At 43.4% G+C, this 16,604-nt stretch overlaps 1 protein-coding gene across 5 annotated transcripts in view; it reads right to left on the reverse strand.

Annotated features, from left to right (window-relative positions):
* slc39a10 (solute carrier family 39 member 10) overlaps positions 1 to 15,945 on the reverse strand; it is a 29,595-nt gene extending 13,650 nt beyond the window's left edge. Inside the window, exons 1-5 of one of the 5 annotated variants that reach the window (XM_035651113.2) lie at positions 15,811 to 15,945; positions 7,993 to 8,147; positions 6,008 to 6,088; positions 1,645 to 2,916; positions 1,205 to 1,382 (exon numbers count right to left, since the gene is read on the reverse strand). In XM_035651113.2, the coding sequence (XP_035507006.2) occupies positions 1,205 to 1,382; positions 1,645 to 2,916; positions 6,008 to 6,088; positions 7,993 to 8,094 (1,633 nt within the window). In that variant the 5' untranslated portion in view covers positions 8,095 to 8,147; positions 15,811 to 15,945. The other 4 variants (XM_035651117.2, XM_035651116.2, XM_035651114.2 and 1 more) reach the window with 4 other exon arrangements.
* Positions 15,946 to 16,604: the final 659 nt, after the last annotated feature.

The following is a 16,604-nucleotide window of genomic DNA, read 5'->3' on the forward strand; positions in this document are numbered from 1 at the left end:
GATAATGGTTATAGATCTTGATTGTCCGTTATTATCATCACTATAAAATAAGACCTTGATTAGTTCAACTAAACACTCCATCATGCAGGTCTGTCTCTCTTCCCATTGAGAGCAACTCCGGGTTACACATCCTGATAGCATCTCTTTAGGAACTCAATGGTTTATGAAGATGTCTGCGTGGTTTCCCGCTCACGGAGACGGCTATTTCCTATGGCTCACGGAACAGTTTGGGCCTCGTTTCCCACAAATTCTAATCACAAAATGATTAGTTCGTTAATTAGTTTCATTGTGAATCAGTCCACTATGTCAACTTTCTGAGTGTTTTATGTTTCCGTCCTTCCATCTATCAGGTAAGGACATGTAGGTACTCTCACAGTCATGATGATATTACTGTATTATCAGACTCTGACTGCAGAGCACTGATCAGCCAGACAAACATTGGTTTAAAAAACAGAGTTAAAAGGCACTGTTACTTGATCCACGGTGCAAGTGAAAGTGCATCAGAATACATGCGAGAAGATTGACCGAACACCAGTACGTGTTTGCTGATTTGCTCCGGAGGGAGCTATTGATTTTTGGAATCAAAAGAAAAAACTAAATTGAGAACAAACATCACTGGAAAGAAAGGCTGCTAAAGATGAACCGAGAGTGTAAGTGATGTTGACATGCGTTTAAAGCGCGCACGCACACGCGCACACGCGCACACACACACACACACACACACACACACACACACACACACACACACACACACACACACACACACACACACACACACACACACACACACACACACACACACACACACACACACACACACACACACACACACACACACACACACACACACACACACACACACACACACAGCCCTTCTTTTGTCAGTACGTTAGTTCGGTGCAGTGGACTGGTTAGGTCAAGAGCTGCAGGCTCCTTCTGCACTCTAGGCAAACTCCAAACATGCATAATGAAGATATGTGTTTTCCTGCCCTTCATATGCTCTCTGTAAAACTTGCCTAACAGAAAAACAAAAGCGTACCCAAAACAACAACCCTACAGACACAGAGTGTTTGTCTTGATCGGTCTACTGGCTGTAGCCCGATTTTGGTCCGGGCTCTCGGTGGGGTCTCGACTACTTTAGACCTATGGTTTGGTGTCTTTTCAGTCAAACTGGACAGGGTCGATACGAGTACTCGGGTCTTACCGGTACTGACGTTATCCAAGGCTTCCTGCTCAACGTCCATCTGGTGGTAATGGCGGATGCAGACGCGACTATCTATCTGGTAGAGCAGGGCGGGACACAGGTAGGTGAACTGGCTGGGGGAGATGAGGGAATCGGTCCTCAGGCCGTAGTAGGCAAGGAGCTGGGTCAGGTTCAAACACTGGAGAGCGAATATAGAAGAGAAGTAAGCATGAAGCGAAGACAAACGTTTGACCGATGTAATAATACACCAAACTTCTCAAACAGTGTTTTAGGAGATACGGAACAGACTGACTTACATAGTCTGGGGACAGATCACTATGAAGGGAAACAAACTGAACATTTCTTACAGTGTCACCTTTAAGAAACGGTTCAGGACTTTTTGATGCTGTATCAAACCTTATGCAAAGCCACACATCCCATGGTGTTTAAATGAGTCCTACCTCCTCGTGCTGATGTGAAAATCCACCCGCGTGCTGCCCTGACAGGACTGGGTCTGGGACTGGGACTGGGACTGGCAAAGTGGGGGTGGCGGGCCCTCCTGGTGCTTCTCTCCTATGTTTATGAGAATGACCGTGGCTGTGTTCATGTTTGTGTTCGTGGTCGTCGGGCGGAGATACGTCAGGGGAAGAGGTTCTGTTTCGCCCCCGCTGTCCTCTGACCCGCGCTGGATTTCTGGGCTTCTTGGTCCGGCTCTCTGCCGGGGCAGGAGAGGTCTGCGGCTCCTGAGGGACTTGGGACGGCCCCGAGTGGACAGAGGGCGCCTGTTCCTGGTTGATGAGAGGAACGTCTGTGCCGGTCTGTGCTCGATGAACATGACTGGTGTCGTTGTCATGATCACCGTGGTCATGGTCACCATGGTCATGGTCACCGTGGTCATGGTCACCGTGGTCATGGTCACCGTGGTCATGTTCACCGTGAGGTTGAGAGGTCAGGTCCTTGGGGTTAGATTGCACCTGTGCCTGCTCGTGTTTGTGCTCTTTGTCATGTGCGTGGTCGTGATTGTGTTTATGGTCATGTCTGTCCTGCACATGTCCATCAGAATGTTTATGGTCCCCGTCCTTTACTTTGGCGTGATCGTGATTATGTTTTGCATCATGTCTGTGGTCATGCCCTGTAGGTGCACCGGCCGCTGGACTGACAGTGGACGCCTGCTGGCTGCACCGTGTGGGAACTTGTTCTGTGTGTGGATGGTGGGAGTCAGGCTTGTTGTGTGGATGACCGTGCCCGTGACCGTGACCCTGATCGTGGCCTTCATCAGTGGATGAATGTGAATGAAGCCCCTCCTGCATATCCAGCAGGTCGAGGTGGGCCACATGGTCATGACCCAAATCCTCATGGTCCACATCTACCACCTTCACTTCCCCCAAACCCAGGCTCAAGAGCAGACTCTGAAATCCCTGGAAGTCCAGCTGGTCCTTCTGGCCGTAGCGCCGGAACAGCTGTTGGATGTAGAAGCGCTGCTCCTCCTCTAGAGCTCCGTCATGGGGACTCTCGGACTTCGGTGACGCGGTGGCTCCGCTCACGTACGGAGCCTCCGAAATCTGCAGGTCGCTGTGGGCAAGGTCGTGGTCGGCGTGGTGGTGTCCACCGTGCTGATGGCTGTGGCCTTCTCCATGGCAGTGGTTGCACTGATGGAAGAGGAAGGTGAGCACGCACAGGAAACAGAACTGGGTGTGCACGTGGACTCGCATTATCCCCTCACTTCTGGTCCCCTGCGAAAACAATACATGGACAGCAATCGATTATTTCCCCAAGTGAAGAAATGTGTCTTGGTGACATTGTGATCAAGTGTACTTAATATTACAATATATGGCAAATGAATTGTAATAAATGTGGTATTACAAGATTTTCAGTAAGAAGAACACACAAAAAGAGCATAAACAACCACGTATGCATCCTTCCGACTCACGTGGGGTTTGAAACCCTGACACTTTTCGCTAAAAAAAAATAAATGGATACAGGCTTTTAGATCATTGTTTTTGTTCGATCAAATATCAGGCAGGGGGGGATTAAATGAGAATTAAAAACTATTAAAGCAAATTTTTTGTCTGAGCTGCTTCCTTTTGCTCCAAGTCAACCGAACCCAGATTTCAAGCCAGAATGCCTGTATTGATATCATACGGCTGGACCATTAAGTGAGAGTGGCAGCTGTAACTGGGAAGGCACTGTGATCATGTGTGAGGCATGCATGGGGAGGAGACCTGCCTGGCATATTGAACGTTGCATTGAAATTTGAAATATTCATGCACTGTATATCAATATATATCACACAATGTTGCCAACATCACATAAAACCAAACTGAAATGCAACACAAGGAGTTATGTTCCTCTGTTCACATCAGAAATGTAACTCATTGGACGGCAGAACTTTACAAAATAATAATGATTAAATCACCTCAACAGGATTCTATTTAAAGTGTCTGATAAGTTAAAGAGCTCTGCTGTCAGAGCAAAAACAAGTGGGAAAGGAAACGGCACTTTTGAACGCCTGATTATAATGTTTACACTAAATTCAATTTGTAAATCCATTCATTTATTTCTCTTCTGAAACTGCATTTTCAAATCGCTTTTTAAACGCCATTATTTTTTTATGTAATTGTTTTTAATTTTAAATGGCATCCTAAGGACTGTTATGTTTTTATAAATCCCATTTTAATTTGAACCATTTATGATGGATTAATACTTTCACCTATGAATTATTTTTATACATCACTTTTTATGCCAAATAAAAAAAATCGAACAAAATGAATCTATCTGTAATGTTCTCGATTTATTCACAGATTAGTAAATTAATCTGTAAACAAATCTGTCAATGCCTATTTTTTTGTAAAACTAGTTTCATCGATCAAATTCAGACAATTCAAAAGTATAATGGCTAAAAGACAAAAAAAAGGATTAAATACAGGAACCACTGGTATCAGATTAATCAATCCTGATGTCATTAAATCAATGATCAACATTGGCTAAAAAGCCTAATCAGTGTTTATCAGCCAGTTGACACACTGACGTCTTACAGTGTGAAAGCAGCAGCAGTTAATTATAACGAAACAGAGAGAATTAGGATGATAAGCCTGCACATCATGCATATAAAGAAAACATTCATACCGCCTCAACTACAACCCTTAGATTAGAATAACAGAATTACAATAAACTCTCTGGTGAGAATTGTGTAAGAAATTTGCTTGTTGCCGAACCCCCCCATTCTAAAAAGCCTGGAGCAGCAATACCACTGCAGTCAAATGATCCTCATAAGGTCTCTTGTGAAGCCTGTGGGTGGTTGATGCACGAGTGGGGTGGGGGTGGAGATGAGTTAAGAAGGGTCAGATGAAGAATTCTACTAGATAATGGAATGAGGGGACACAGCAGGGACCCCCCCCTACACACACACACACACACACACACACAGGTCTTGGCCTCTGGCAGCCGGATTGTTAGCAAAGTTTTTACAGCATGCACAACAGGAGGGAACAGATCTGTGTTGTTCGCGGACAACAAACACTGGTCTAAAAGTCAAGAACAAAGAGGGTGATCCTCCTCAGAGCTGTCGAGGCAACCAAACAACAGATTGCACACTGGAGAGCGACAACGACAAAAAAAAGATAACATTATAACTACAATGACTTCTGTCTGATTAAGCATCCCAATTTTTTATTAATTTTTAAACAAAAACGGCAGAGATCTGTGAAATAATATTGCCCCGAAATGTTAATTTTAACAGAACATACAGGTAATATTTATAAAGTTGTCATACACTTAACTTACCAACAAAAATATTTTAATCCCTTTACTATACATCTTCGGTATCCATCCCACTAAACTATTTAGAAGAAAATGCAATTTAAAATAAAAATGTAGCTAAGGCAAAGCCCCTGCTGATACATCAGAGGCTTGATCAACAACATCAAGAGTTTATCAGCTAATGAAAATAAGTTTGTTAAAGTGTTCTTTCTCCCCATACAACAAGATGAAAAGGTAAAAGTTGAGTTTTTCATCAGAATTATAAGACTTTTTTTTGTCAATTTCAAAAAGGCAGACGAGGATTATTGCGGTCTCTTACATTTCTGTCTACATGACAAGAAACAGTAATAAAACAGCTGCAACTGAGCCAAAGGTGATTCATAATGAGTCACCGAGGCGATAAACCATGTGGTGTGAGGCAACACTTTCAAAGAGGCCTCAAAACGGCACCACAAAAAAATAACCCGCTCATTAACGACAAATTAATTCTAATTTAAAACTCGGGAGAGTGGAAATGAGGGCTACTTACCGCTGCGTGTCCCCGAGTGAGCGCCCTGCGGAATTAAGCTTGGCGAAGAAAGGTGAAGGATGGCCCCCTGTGACTCTATGCTGCAGACGGTGAGTGTGGTTATGAGGCGACTTCACGGCTGTCGACAGGACAGTGTTTATAAAGATGAGACAGCAGTGACCTATGAACCTCACCGCAGATAGGTTGGGGCAAAACCGGGACCTATTTCTAAGAGCACACCCTCTGAGCAGCAACAGAGCTTGCTGTGTTTGCCTGATAGGAATCATTGCAGTGCTTGGCCTTCGAGGGGAAGCATGACAATCTCCGCCTTGTGCGAGAGTTTGATTGTGTGTTACACAAAAAAAACGGCAAATCTGAAAAGTAAGCGTTGCGGTTTCATTGAAAGTGTACCCAGATTGATTTCTCTCTCAATTGCGAGGATCAATTTATTTTCAGTGAGCTGCACTACAACGTGCACTAAAGCCAATTCGTCTCGACACGAGACAAAGAGATAATCCCATCGTTATGCAGTGAAATGCAATAATCCGGTGACTCACCGTAGTAGTTTTCCTCCGATTTGGCCCCCCAGTCCTGGTGCTACTGTGTGAGGGGTTTTTCCAACTCTTCTGAAAGTGGCACTACGGACAAATATTAGAGACAAATGAAATTCAGCTACACACACACACACACACACACACACACACACACACACACACACACACACACACACACACACACACACACACACACACACACACACACACACACACACACACACACACACACACACACACACACACACACACACACACACACACACACACGTTTCCCTCAAGCTATGACAAACATGTGATATCGGTCAACTGAAATTACAGGCGGGACAGTGTCTTTGTCGCCATGCGGAAAACATAACATTTGTCTTCACAGCAATATGGCATAAGTATCAGTCTACAATTAATATTCAATTATCATTGACCACTTCCTGCATCCAGCCTACGACTGGCCAATTAGGGACCTGTGGGTTGATTGTGGGAAGGTTTTTGAGGATACTGCATTTGCGTTGGGTGTTGCCTTTATTCTGAAGCATTAAAGCCAGAAGGTTTACTGGTGTTGCTGCTGCTGCTAGTGAAACAAAGCCCGAATCCTGTAGATGTAGACAGATGTCTGCTCCCCATTCCAATGCAGAATTTGTCAACCTAATCACATGGACCGCATCAAATCCCCAGCTGAGCGTTGCTATTTGTTTCATTCATGAGTGCGCACTCTGCAGGATTTCTCCCTGGAAATTGGTCGGCATAGGTGGTGAGCCCTGAGGGTCCGTCTTTATTTTAGGCATGGCTGTTTGCCTTCACTGTAACACACAGAGGGAACCCCCGCTGAGTAATGCGGAGGCCAGTGATTACCAGACTGCATAAAGCAGAGTTTTCACAACATTAAAACCGGTCTAAAAGCTATACCCAATTATTTTACCTGTGCTGAACTTTTAATCGCGCTTTCATGCACCGTACATGTGACTAGTTAAAACTCTGCTGGAGCCATCACTTAAGTGCACAATGTGTAATTTTCTGCCACTAGGTGTCTCGCAATCTAAAAGAACAACAAACAGAGTTTGTCATGAAGCGGTCGACTTCTCTCAGTTAGGATTCCTTCTGTCCTAATCGTTCAGGAGGTCTCTTCTCCAAAACAAATGGTAACTTTAAGATCCAGACGAACTTGAACAGGATCTATTAAGTTTATTGTGACAATGTAGCTTAAAACTGGAGGGAAAAAAAGGTACATTTTGACCACTTATGTTAGAAAACCACAATGCTGACGCATGTGCAGAGGAGATATGAAGCTATTGACAGGCGACCAAATGAAACAGATTGTTGCCTCGTTTAAAATTATGGGTTCTTATGGAACACAGCTCAACAATAAATATGTAACATAGTAATTTTGAGACATTTTAATGCGGACAAATTACATCATATACCTTAAAGCCATAATAGACCCCTTTAGTGGCAGACATTTTGACAGTAGACACTGTACCACTGTACAGACGGAAAACAAACAGGTGTAGATTCTAAAATGAATCATGTTCCAAATCAATTTAACTGTCGTCAGAGTCCTGGTATTGTTCATGTTCGCTCACTGTCACTATGTCATGACTTACTGGGACACTGGAAGAGAACAGAGGGAGACGCCGGTGCTTTTCCTACTCTAAGTCAAAATGTCTGCTTTGAAAAGGGCCTATGGTGAAACACAATACTTGAAAAGTGTTTAAGTGACACTAACAAGTGCATTCAATGACCAAAGTACTAGAAATAAAAATACCAACAGCACCTCTGAGGTTTTGTGTTAACATTCTCTTTAAATGTCCTCTGTTTCATTAAAGTCTGCATGTATATAATAGTATTCAGTATTCACATGAGTATGAATGCATTATATAAGCTGCAACACTTAATTTAAGACTTGGAATAAATCTCAGATAAGTAAATATATAAAAGGAAAGAAATAGTATTTTTGTCAATTCTGAAACAATATTCCATAAACAACTCCTCACCTCAAAAATATTTCCCCTGTCTGTTCCCATGTTGCCGATGACGACAGGAATCTTGTTATTTCTCGGAGGGGGGAAAATGCCTTTGAGCTTAAGCTGCTTCATATGATTCTCACACGATCACACGCATCCGCCTTGCGTCTGTATCAAGCCAGTGTCTGCAAGGAAACAGAGAGAGCAATGAAGCAAAAACATCTATTCAGGTATTCAGGGAATGACTAATGTTTACTATTGCAAAAACATGTGGGACATAAATAATGTAAGTGTTTTGTTTTTGTCATCGATTCTGTTCACATATTTTCTTATGAAATACACTTCCCTCTCAACCTTGTACTAATAAAGCCAATAAAGAACATCTGAGTTCTAGCTCATGACTAAAGACAAATTCAACCCACATCACAACTTTCTTTTAATGTTTCCAACCAAATTATTTTTAATAAAAAACCTTTGTGAGGAGAGCGCGGCATTAAAATAGAGGCAAAGTGTCCACTTTACATTGCCTTGTACTTCACGTCTCCAATGTGCAACCGCATGAATGTTCTTTTCAATCGTAACAAGGGTGTGTTCAAACAGAAAATGTTCTTTGAGGAGAAAAACAAATTAAGCTAATGGCCTGAAGAGAGTTTTCATTTGAATTTTAAAATGTCCCACTGTCTACATTTTGTAAACTGACCAAAGTGATGGAGCAATGAAAGTTCAGAGTTTTGGTTCTTACTTTTGCATAAATTGTTTTGAAATTCAACTTTAAAGACAGAACTGCGAACAAGGCAGCTTCCCGGGGCCCGCGATGGTTGTCTCACATTATTAAGCTTCCCACTTTTTTGATCCATACTCTGAAGTCAGGGAGCTGTAGAGCCAGGAGCTTGCACTACCTGCGGCGAGACAACGCAATCTCTCTCACGAGACTGAGAAATAAAAACATGTCTGGGTGGGGGGTTTTCTTAGAAAGACCTGAGGCACAAGAGACGGTGCAGATGTCAGCCGCCACATGGGCCCAACTCGCAGCAGATGGGAGCAGAATCTTTGAGGGCAGTAGTCTGCCGTCTCATGAGACTGAGGAAAAGTTCAACTCACGTGTGACGTGCTGACCGAAGAAATAACAGCTTGTGAACTGCATTTATCTTACCCATCACTTATTTCCTAAGCACAATGGTGAGGCGGCACGGTGAGACGTTACAGCACTGATGGATAAACTTACGACGTACCTTAACTGTCCACAAGAAGCACAAGCAAATACATCTAAAAGGCAAAGTGTTTTTGTCAGAACACAGACAATCCCCCGCTGCTGCTGCAAAACACTCAGAGGACATCAAGGTAGTCATTTTGACAGGTCAAACTAGCAAACGTCTGATCAAGAGCTGCTATTCTGTGCAATTTAGTCGTGAGCTGTGTGTGGTAGGGTCTCCTGCAAAACTCCTGACTCAAGTACCCAGCAGCATATTCACAATAATGTGGAAAGCATTTATCTTTGAACAGCCCACCAGACAATAGTTAACACTGTAGCTGACTCATCTCAGGTGGTACAGGAAAATGTATATTTCAGCACAAGTAGATGGACACACGCTTCATTGACTAAATAAGAAGACAAATTAGTGGCCAAGAAGTGTCAAACTGGTCAACGTAAGTCATGCAAATTTTTCGGCCTTCGCCAGATGACGTAAACGTCCATGTCGGTGAGAAAACAAGGCAGAAAGAGCATAATGTTCAGAAAATGCCCTACAGGATTATCAATACCGTGATTGTCTTCCTGCAGCAACACTGCACCTGCATCATAAGCACTAGCGTCCTCCTCTAACTCAAGTTAAAATAAAACATTCCTGACATTTGGTGTTACAGACAAATGTGCTGGAAGGACTTGCCATACTAGTTAGCTTCGCAAATACACTAGCAAAGGTTTTTTCCAGAATCCACAGTAAATAGCCACACATTTCCTGAATTGAGTTGCCAATGCGTTTATGGCACATAGGAAAATCAAGAATGGGCTGAAGATTGGCCACCAGGGGGCGCACCTGCCCCCAATCAACTTGCTAACCAAAGCCTTACCCTTTTGCCAAATTCTATTTTGCCTCAAAGTGTCAACATGGTCAGACCAGATGGTAGTAATCATCCAAGCATGCCTCAAAGTTATTGACACCAGAGAGAGAGCTGTATTCATCAGTCTTTGGAAAGTGGCGGGGGCATTTCTTAATCCAACAGGCATGACTGTATGCAGGAGTGAGAAAAAAACAGAAATCTCAGATGCACGTGGTGAAAGCTGTACCTGCTAATAACCCTTCAGTAGATCCAACTTGGTGACTTACTTACATGACCCAACGCAATCTACACAATCATCCATGCATTATTCCCAATCTATAGGGGAAACCTGAGCTAAGCATAAACCCCCACCAGCACCACAGCAGATTGCAGTCCAAACAGTATTGATTAATGAATCAATCAAGGTGGGAAAGGCGTTGGGTCGAGCAATGTCAAAACAAACAAAACCAACCAGACAACAATTGACTAAATAAATCACGAAAGAAAATTTAAATTAAATACAGGGATCTTCACAGCTAAAGATAAACAGATGAAGGGCTTCTAACCCCTACATCTACTAGGACTGCTATTTGAAGATATTAAAGCCCCCAATGTGTAATTTTTTTAATTTTCTGGCGTCATCTGGTGGTAAGGTTACAAACCGCAACCAAGCACCCAACAGGGCACACTTCATGGTGGCGCACCGCTGATTCTAATTCCGGCAGCGCTGAAAATTCAACATGAATGCAACGTATTCTGGACTGTTTCGTGCATTCAACACGACATGGAGACGTACACAGATGTCGGGTCCACCTAATGTAACTATATTTAACTCATTCAACGTTGAGGGAAAAACACGGGATCTTTGTTGCAGGTGATTATACATATATGAACACATAGTTATGGATGATATATCCAATTTCTGTGAATAAGATCTTCTAAATATTACACACTGTAGCTTTAACACTTTAAAATATCTACAAAAGAGATCAATCTGATCAAACACAGTTATGTCACTAATCAAGTCACAAAAGCACAGCACAACACAATCTGGTTGGGAGTCAGATGGAAGGCTTTTAAACCAGGCCAACATCAGCCTCTGGTCCAATACGCACAAGTGAAAAGAGCACCACGCAAAACTCCATACTAAAAGGAAAAGCTTCAGAGGGGCATAGCATACCCTGCACGTGCTTTCTGTATACGCTACTTAAAAAGAGACAATATATATAAACTATATTTGCCCAGTCAGGCTATCATAATGATACAAATTTTTAACAACATAAAAAGACCAACACCAACTTAGTGTTCTGTAGCATTGCTGAAGTGTAGAGCTGTGTTCAGCGCTCTTTGCCAAGCTGTCGCTTGCTCTCTTCTTCTCGTTCTCGCTTTCTCTCGCTCTCACTAACATATTGAAATCCCGCCCGTGTCGGGTTTCACCGTGAAACATCCGTAAAATTGTTACCGTCCTCTGCAGGCAGAATTCAGCATAGACCCGGGAGATACTGCTTTCGCCGTGTGCATTAGTGTGACAAGCGTACAATTCTCAGGAGCAGGCAGACCTCAACTGCTCCGAACAAGCTATTGCGTGCGTGTACCCCGGCTATGCCGGCGCGCTGGATAATATGAAAATTAGAACAGGTGACCAGCACCACCCTGAGGCAGGGTTGGAGAACAACCAAAACAACACAAGGACACACACTCAAAGACAAATTATGACTTAGGTTCATAACATTTACATACCTCAGCGATATGAAATTAAGCTATGGGATAGCATAGCACATGCAATTGCAAATAAAACCAACGTCGACAGGTTGCAGGCTGAACCTATTATATAGTGAAACAACTCCTTACACAACAACAGATAGCACTTGGTCATTTATTCAATGTTGCTGATGGAAGATGACGAATATAGTCCTGAATTCCTCTGATGGAAACAAAGAGCTGCAACAACAACAAAAAACAACGATGGCTGCGGCGAGACGCAGGTGCATGGCTGATGCTCTGTGGCCTGGAAGCCAATGTTCATCGTAGTGCAAAAAAAAAGAGAGAGAAAGACCGCAAGAAGAGACTCATCAGAGACCAGCAAACCAGAACAATCAGCAGAGTAGTACACTGACATGTCACACAAACAACACCTTGACAAAACACAGGAGTGATACTTACATCTAGACAGAACAAAAGCCCAAAAAAAGGAGTTCAAACCAACACCAACTGTTCACGCCAGCACTGACGTGAGTAACAGGTTGAAGGTTTTGAGGATTTTTGAGCCCAGTGACTTAACTACGGGGGAGGAGGGGTGTGGGTGTGTGTGTGTGTGTCCGCATGTTTAAGCAGTCAGGGAGCTGTGTCTAAGATCAACCACCTGACCAGCAGCTCATGGTGTGTGGCTACATGCGCACTAATGGTGGGACATTCTTCCCATTTGAGTTTTTGCCTTGATGTAAAATGTGCCAAAATGCCCCAGCACAGTGGTCTTTTATTTTAAAACACAACTTTAAAATTTGCAGTGTTTATGATCAATTTACATTATATTTGTTCGAACCAATATGGAGTTCTTTAAGAGGGAACTTGTAACTCTGGAGTAAGTTATGCAACATCACTGGGCTGGTGGTGAAACGAGGGGAAAACAGTAGCTGTGTGTGGCGTCTGCTTTTCACAGTTGTAATGATGCGGCTGCAATAGTCTAAATGTAGAAAGAACTGCTGGCTTTTGAAATACTGATCTTAACCACAATAAAATGTCTAAACCTTGCTCTTAAGCAAAAGTGCTGCTTCACTGGTGTTGGTTCTACACCAGACATGGAAAGAACAATCGCTCTCTAGCTGTCCCATCATCCAAACCAGAGTTTGAACTAGTTGTCCCAGAACATTTATTCTCGTAAGACACGTGGATTAAGGTGGTCAATATACGAATCGACTAAATGCAGAAGTAGGCCTTATGGTACAGTTCAAAATCTCGGTGTTTACATAAAGAGCTGCGGTGTGGGAATGGTGTTACAGATGGAGCAGATTGTGGACCTTGTGAGCACTAAAACAAATAGTTCAGCCAGGTCTATGTTTACGGAATTCTTATAAAGAAACCAGCAGCTGGTAGCTGCAGGACAAATCTCACCGAGGGGTTTATACTGTGAGGTTCAAAGTGAAGTTTTTGTTTTTGTTTTTTTTAAATCAACAACGCTGGCCATGGAATGAAGAAACAAATGTATACAAAAATCATTTTAGCTCAACAAAAGATGTAGTTGTCGAAATGTGGAATGCAATCGTTTTACTCCCAGGCTAAAGAAGCGTTACACTCTGTTAAACAGATTTTCAACAACAACAACAACATGACATTCGAATTAGGTGTTACACAATAATATCAGTAGACAAATTGCCACAGGCCTAATTATATTGCAGGACTAATTTTTTTACCCAAAAGTGGAATATTAATATCTTAGAGGCTGTAAATATCAGTTGGCCATATACTGTACATCCCCATAAGATATGGTAATTGAGAGTTTTTCTAATTACATCAGGGTTTGAAGGGTCATTTTTCTGATTTTAGGTCAACAGGGGACATGGATTTTAGGTCAACAGGGGACATGGCCGGTGCAATCCAGTGGTCACTGTTTGTTTGTTTTTTGTATCCAACGTGACTGTAAAGTAGGCTACAACACCTTCTGTAAACAGTTGCGTACACAAGCCTAATGTTCTAATCACAGTGAGCCTGCTTCAGATGTTTAGTGAGCAAAGCCAAGAACAAAACACAGGGAGTGTTCACTGAGCCTAGAAGCTCTTTTCCAGCACCTGCCATCAACTCAACTCATACAACTGTATGTCTTGGGATGCAAATCTTCTCAAACTTGTTAACTGCGCAACAAAGCCAACACTTATTCATTTACCACTGCAAAGGTTTGAAAATGCACACGTTACGATGGAAGTGTCTACATAATAGCTTTTGGCTATGCTTTCGAGCTGTATGCTGCAAGCATAAACTGGTAATTGTATGTGGCAGTAGTTAACAAGATCTGGTGATGCTGCTTAACCTCGAATTCCAAACATATTAATCATAAAGAACCCCCCACAATCCTCAAAGCACAAGTTGTGTATTGTTCGCCAAATCCATTTCAAAAATTCTGCAGATCGTTTACATATAAAGATTGAATCTGTTATTTCAGGCGTAACGTGTCTTTGTCCTCTATAGTTGACTGAGGTTTATGAAAAAGAGCAGATTACCGGGATGTTCCACACTGAAAAATGAACACTGGCCCTAACAACAAATCAAAGACTGGTATATAAAATATGTTGGGGTTTATACTCCCTGAAATCCATATCCACATTGGTCCCAAACTTCTAGTATTGTCTGGGCTCCAATATTAAGTTATGTAGCTTTTTGAAAGGCGCATTCAAACTGCCTCCCTTTGACAACACTGAAATTAAGTTTCATCACTAACTGTAAATTTCCAATTAGCCGAGTTTGCAGTCATGAGTCCAACTGTGGCATTTGTTTAGAATTAATATCTTACAGTTTGCAGGAGAAAAATGATTCAGTAACAGCTCACACAGGGTGAGATTTATGACTAATGAGCGTGTAAGCCACAATCTTTACTGTAGACAGGGGGAGTTTCATACAAATAGGAAATCAGTTATCAGTTCATCAATAAGCTGGTTTTTCCACCTACACCTGTCCTAAAGACTTATATGAAATACGGTACAGCTAAAGAATAAAGCGCAGTGTCTCCAGAACTTGTTGACCCATTGCACATCATTTCTCGAGTTCTGGCAGTCTAAGGTCACAAAAACAATTACAGTGCGGGCACATTTTGGAGGATGAGGATTATGCGTAATCATTTTCAAAGAATGTCTCGTAACGAACAGGTCAGCGGTTACACACTTTATTTAGTTTAACGGGGCGGTTTATGAAAAATCCCATGCAACTGTGAAATCAACGCTCGTGCACATTCCACACGTAGACGCGTCTCGCGACCTCTCAAACGAATCAGTGTCGACTTGATTATATTGCTGTTGACAAGTCATGGCCATGGAATATTTATCAGGGCACAATAAAACTGTCCAATTTGCATGATGACCAAAAGCTGTCGTTCCACAGCGGAGGTCTCGCGCGCGCGCGCGCGCGCACACACACACACACACACACACACGGTGTAACCAGCCCGAGACGATGGCTTAACAATGCGGTAAAATGTCGGAGCACAACCCGATCCCCGGCGATCGTCTCGCTCCCAACCGGTCTCGGGCGAGCGGTGGAGCCACGCGGCTCGCGTCCGAGGACGGAACAAGGGAGGGAACGCGTCGCTGCACGTGGTGCGCGGCGGAACGCGACACTGCGCGAGCCTGTTTCCCCCCCCTTCCCTTCCTCGTGACGGACACGTCCCCGTACTGCCGCAGCGTTCAAACTCGTTCGACTGTGAATTAGCCGGCACGTAAAATCGCCACCGGTGTCCACAAGCGAGCCCCCGCAGAGCTGCCCGACACCAAAGTCCAAAGTCAAACCTGCCCCACCCCCCACCACCATTTTTTTCTGATGTCGTTTCGTTTGTGTCGCCCCTTTCCGGCAGGCTAACGCTTAGCAAAGCGATGGGGAAGGCAACAGTTCAACGCGGCTAACGCGGCTAACGTTAGCTAGCGGAACTCCACAGGAAATTAGCCTTTCAGCGCGCAAAAGAGCGCCGCTGACATGTGCCGCCGGAGAGTCCGCTACTAACGTTCAGAACAGTGGCTAGGCGACATCGACACGTCGCGGTGAAACGCCGCCCGGGTCCACGTTGTGGGAGTGGATGATAACGAATGGAGTTTTTTATATAGTTACCTCACTCGAGTGCCGTGTGCATCTCCTCTCCGCTCGGTACTAAAAAAAAAAAAAAAAAAACCGGTCGGGTTTTACGTCGACGCACGGCGGGGCCGGACATTCACCAACGCCGCCTGCGATGTTTCCGTAGTGCGCCTGCAGGGGCGGACCGACAGTCTGCTCCATCTGCGCAGCGGGGCCCGCAGAAGAAGAAAGGGACTGACGTTTCTTTCCGCCCGATTGTCTGGGCTGTCACATGACGAGTTCCAAGAGATGCCCAGTCACACTATCATACTGAGCAGAGACACGCTGCTGCTACTGAGCAAAGTGTCATCATCCCTACACTTGTGATTCATTTTCTGTGTGCGTGCGTGTGTGTGTGTGTGTGTGTGTGTGTGTGTGTGTGTGTGTTTTGGGGGAAATTACAGCTCATTATTTTGAGTACAGATGACGTCAGAAACTGTTATTAGAAACTATTAATGTTGTCATATTTGATTGGCCGTCACAAAGTGTAGTACATTTCAACGAGAAGCTGATTATTGTGTAGTGTCAATCAACATTAGCTCAGAATTAAAACTAAAGTTCAAATATTATAATTGTTTTACACCAATTGTGGTCTTCATTCAAAAACCCAAGACACAAAAAATGAGGGGAAAACAAATAAGAAACAAATGAGGGCATTATTTAAGTCTTCGCTATTGAGACTACCGGTAAATTCGACAGAAACACAATGAGGACAAATGGGAGGAAAAGAGAATATGCACCACAGTCCATCAGACAGAGAAACAAGAAGAAGAGGAGCTGAATAGGCAATA

The sequence above is a fragment of the Scophthalmus maximus genome, chromosome 14 (assembly GCF_022379125.1).
Source record: "Scophthalmus maximus strain ysfricsl-2021 chromosome 14, ASM2237912v1, whole genome shotgun sequence".
NCBI classification, from domain to species: domain Eukaryota; kingdom Metazoa; phylum Chordata; class Actinopteri; order Pleuronectiformes; family Scophthalmidae; genus Scophthalmus; species Scophthalmus maximus.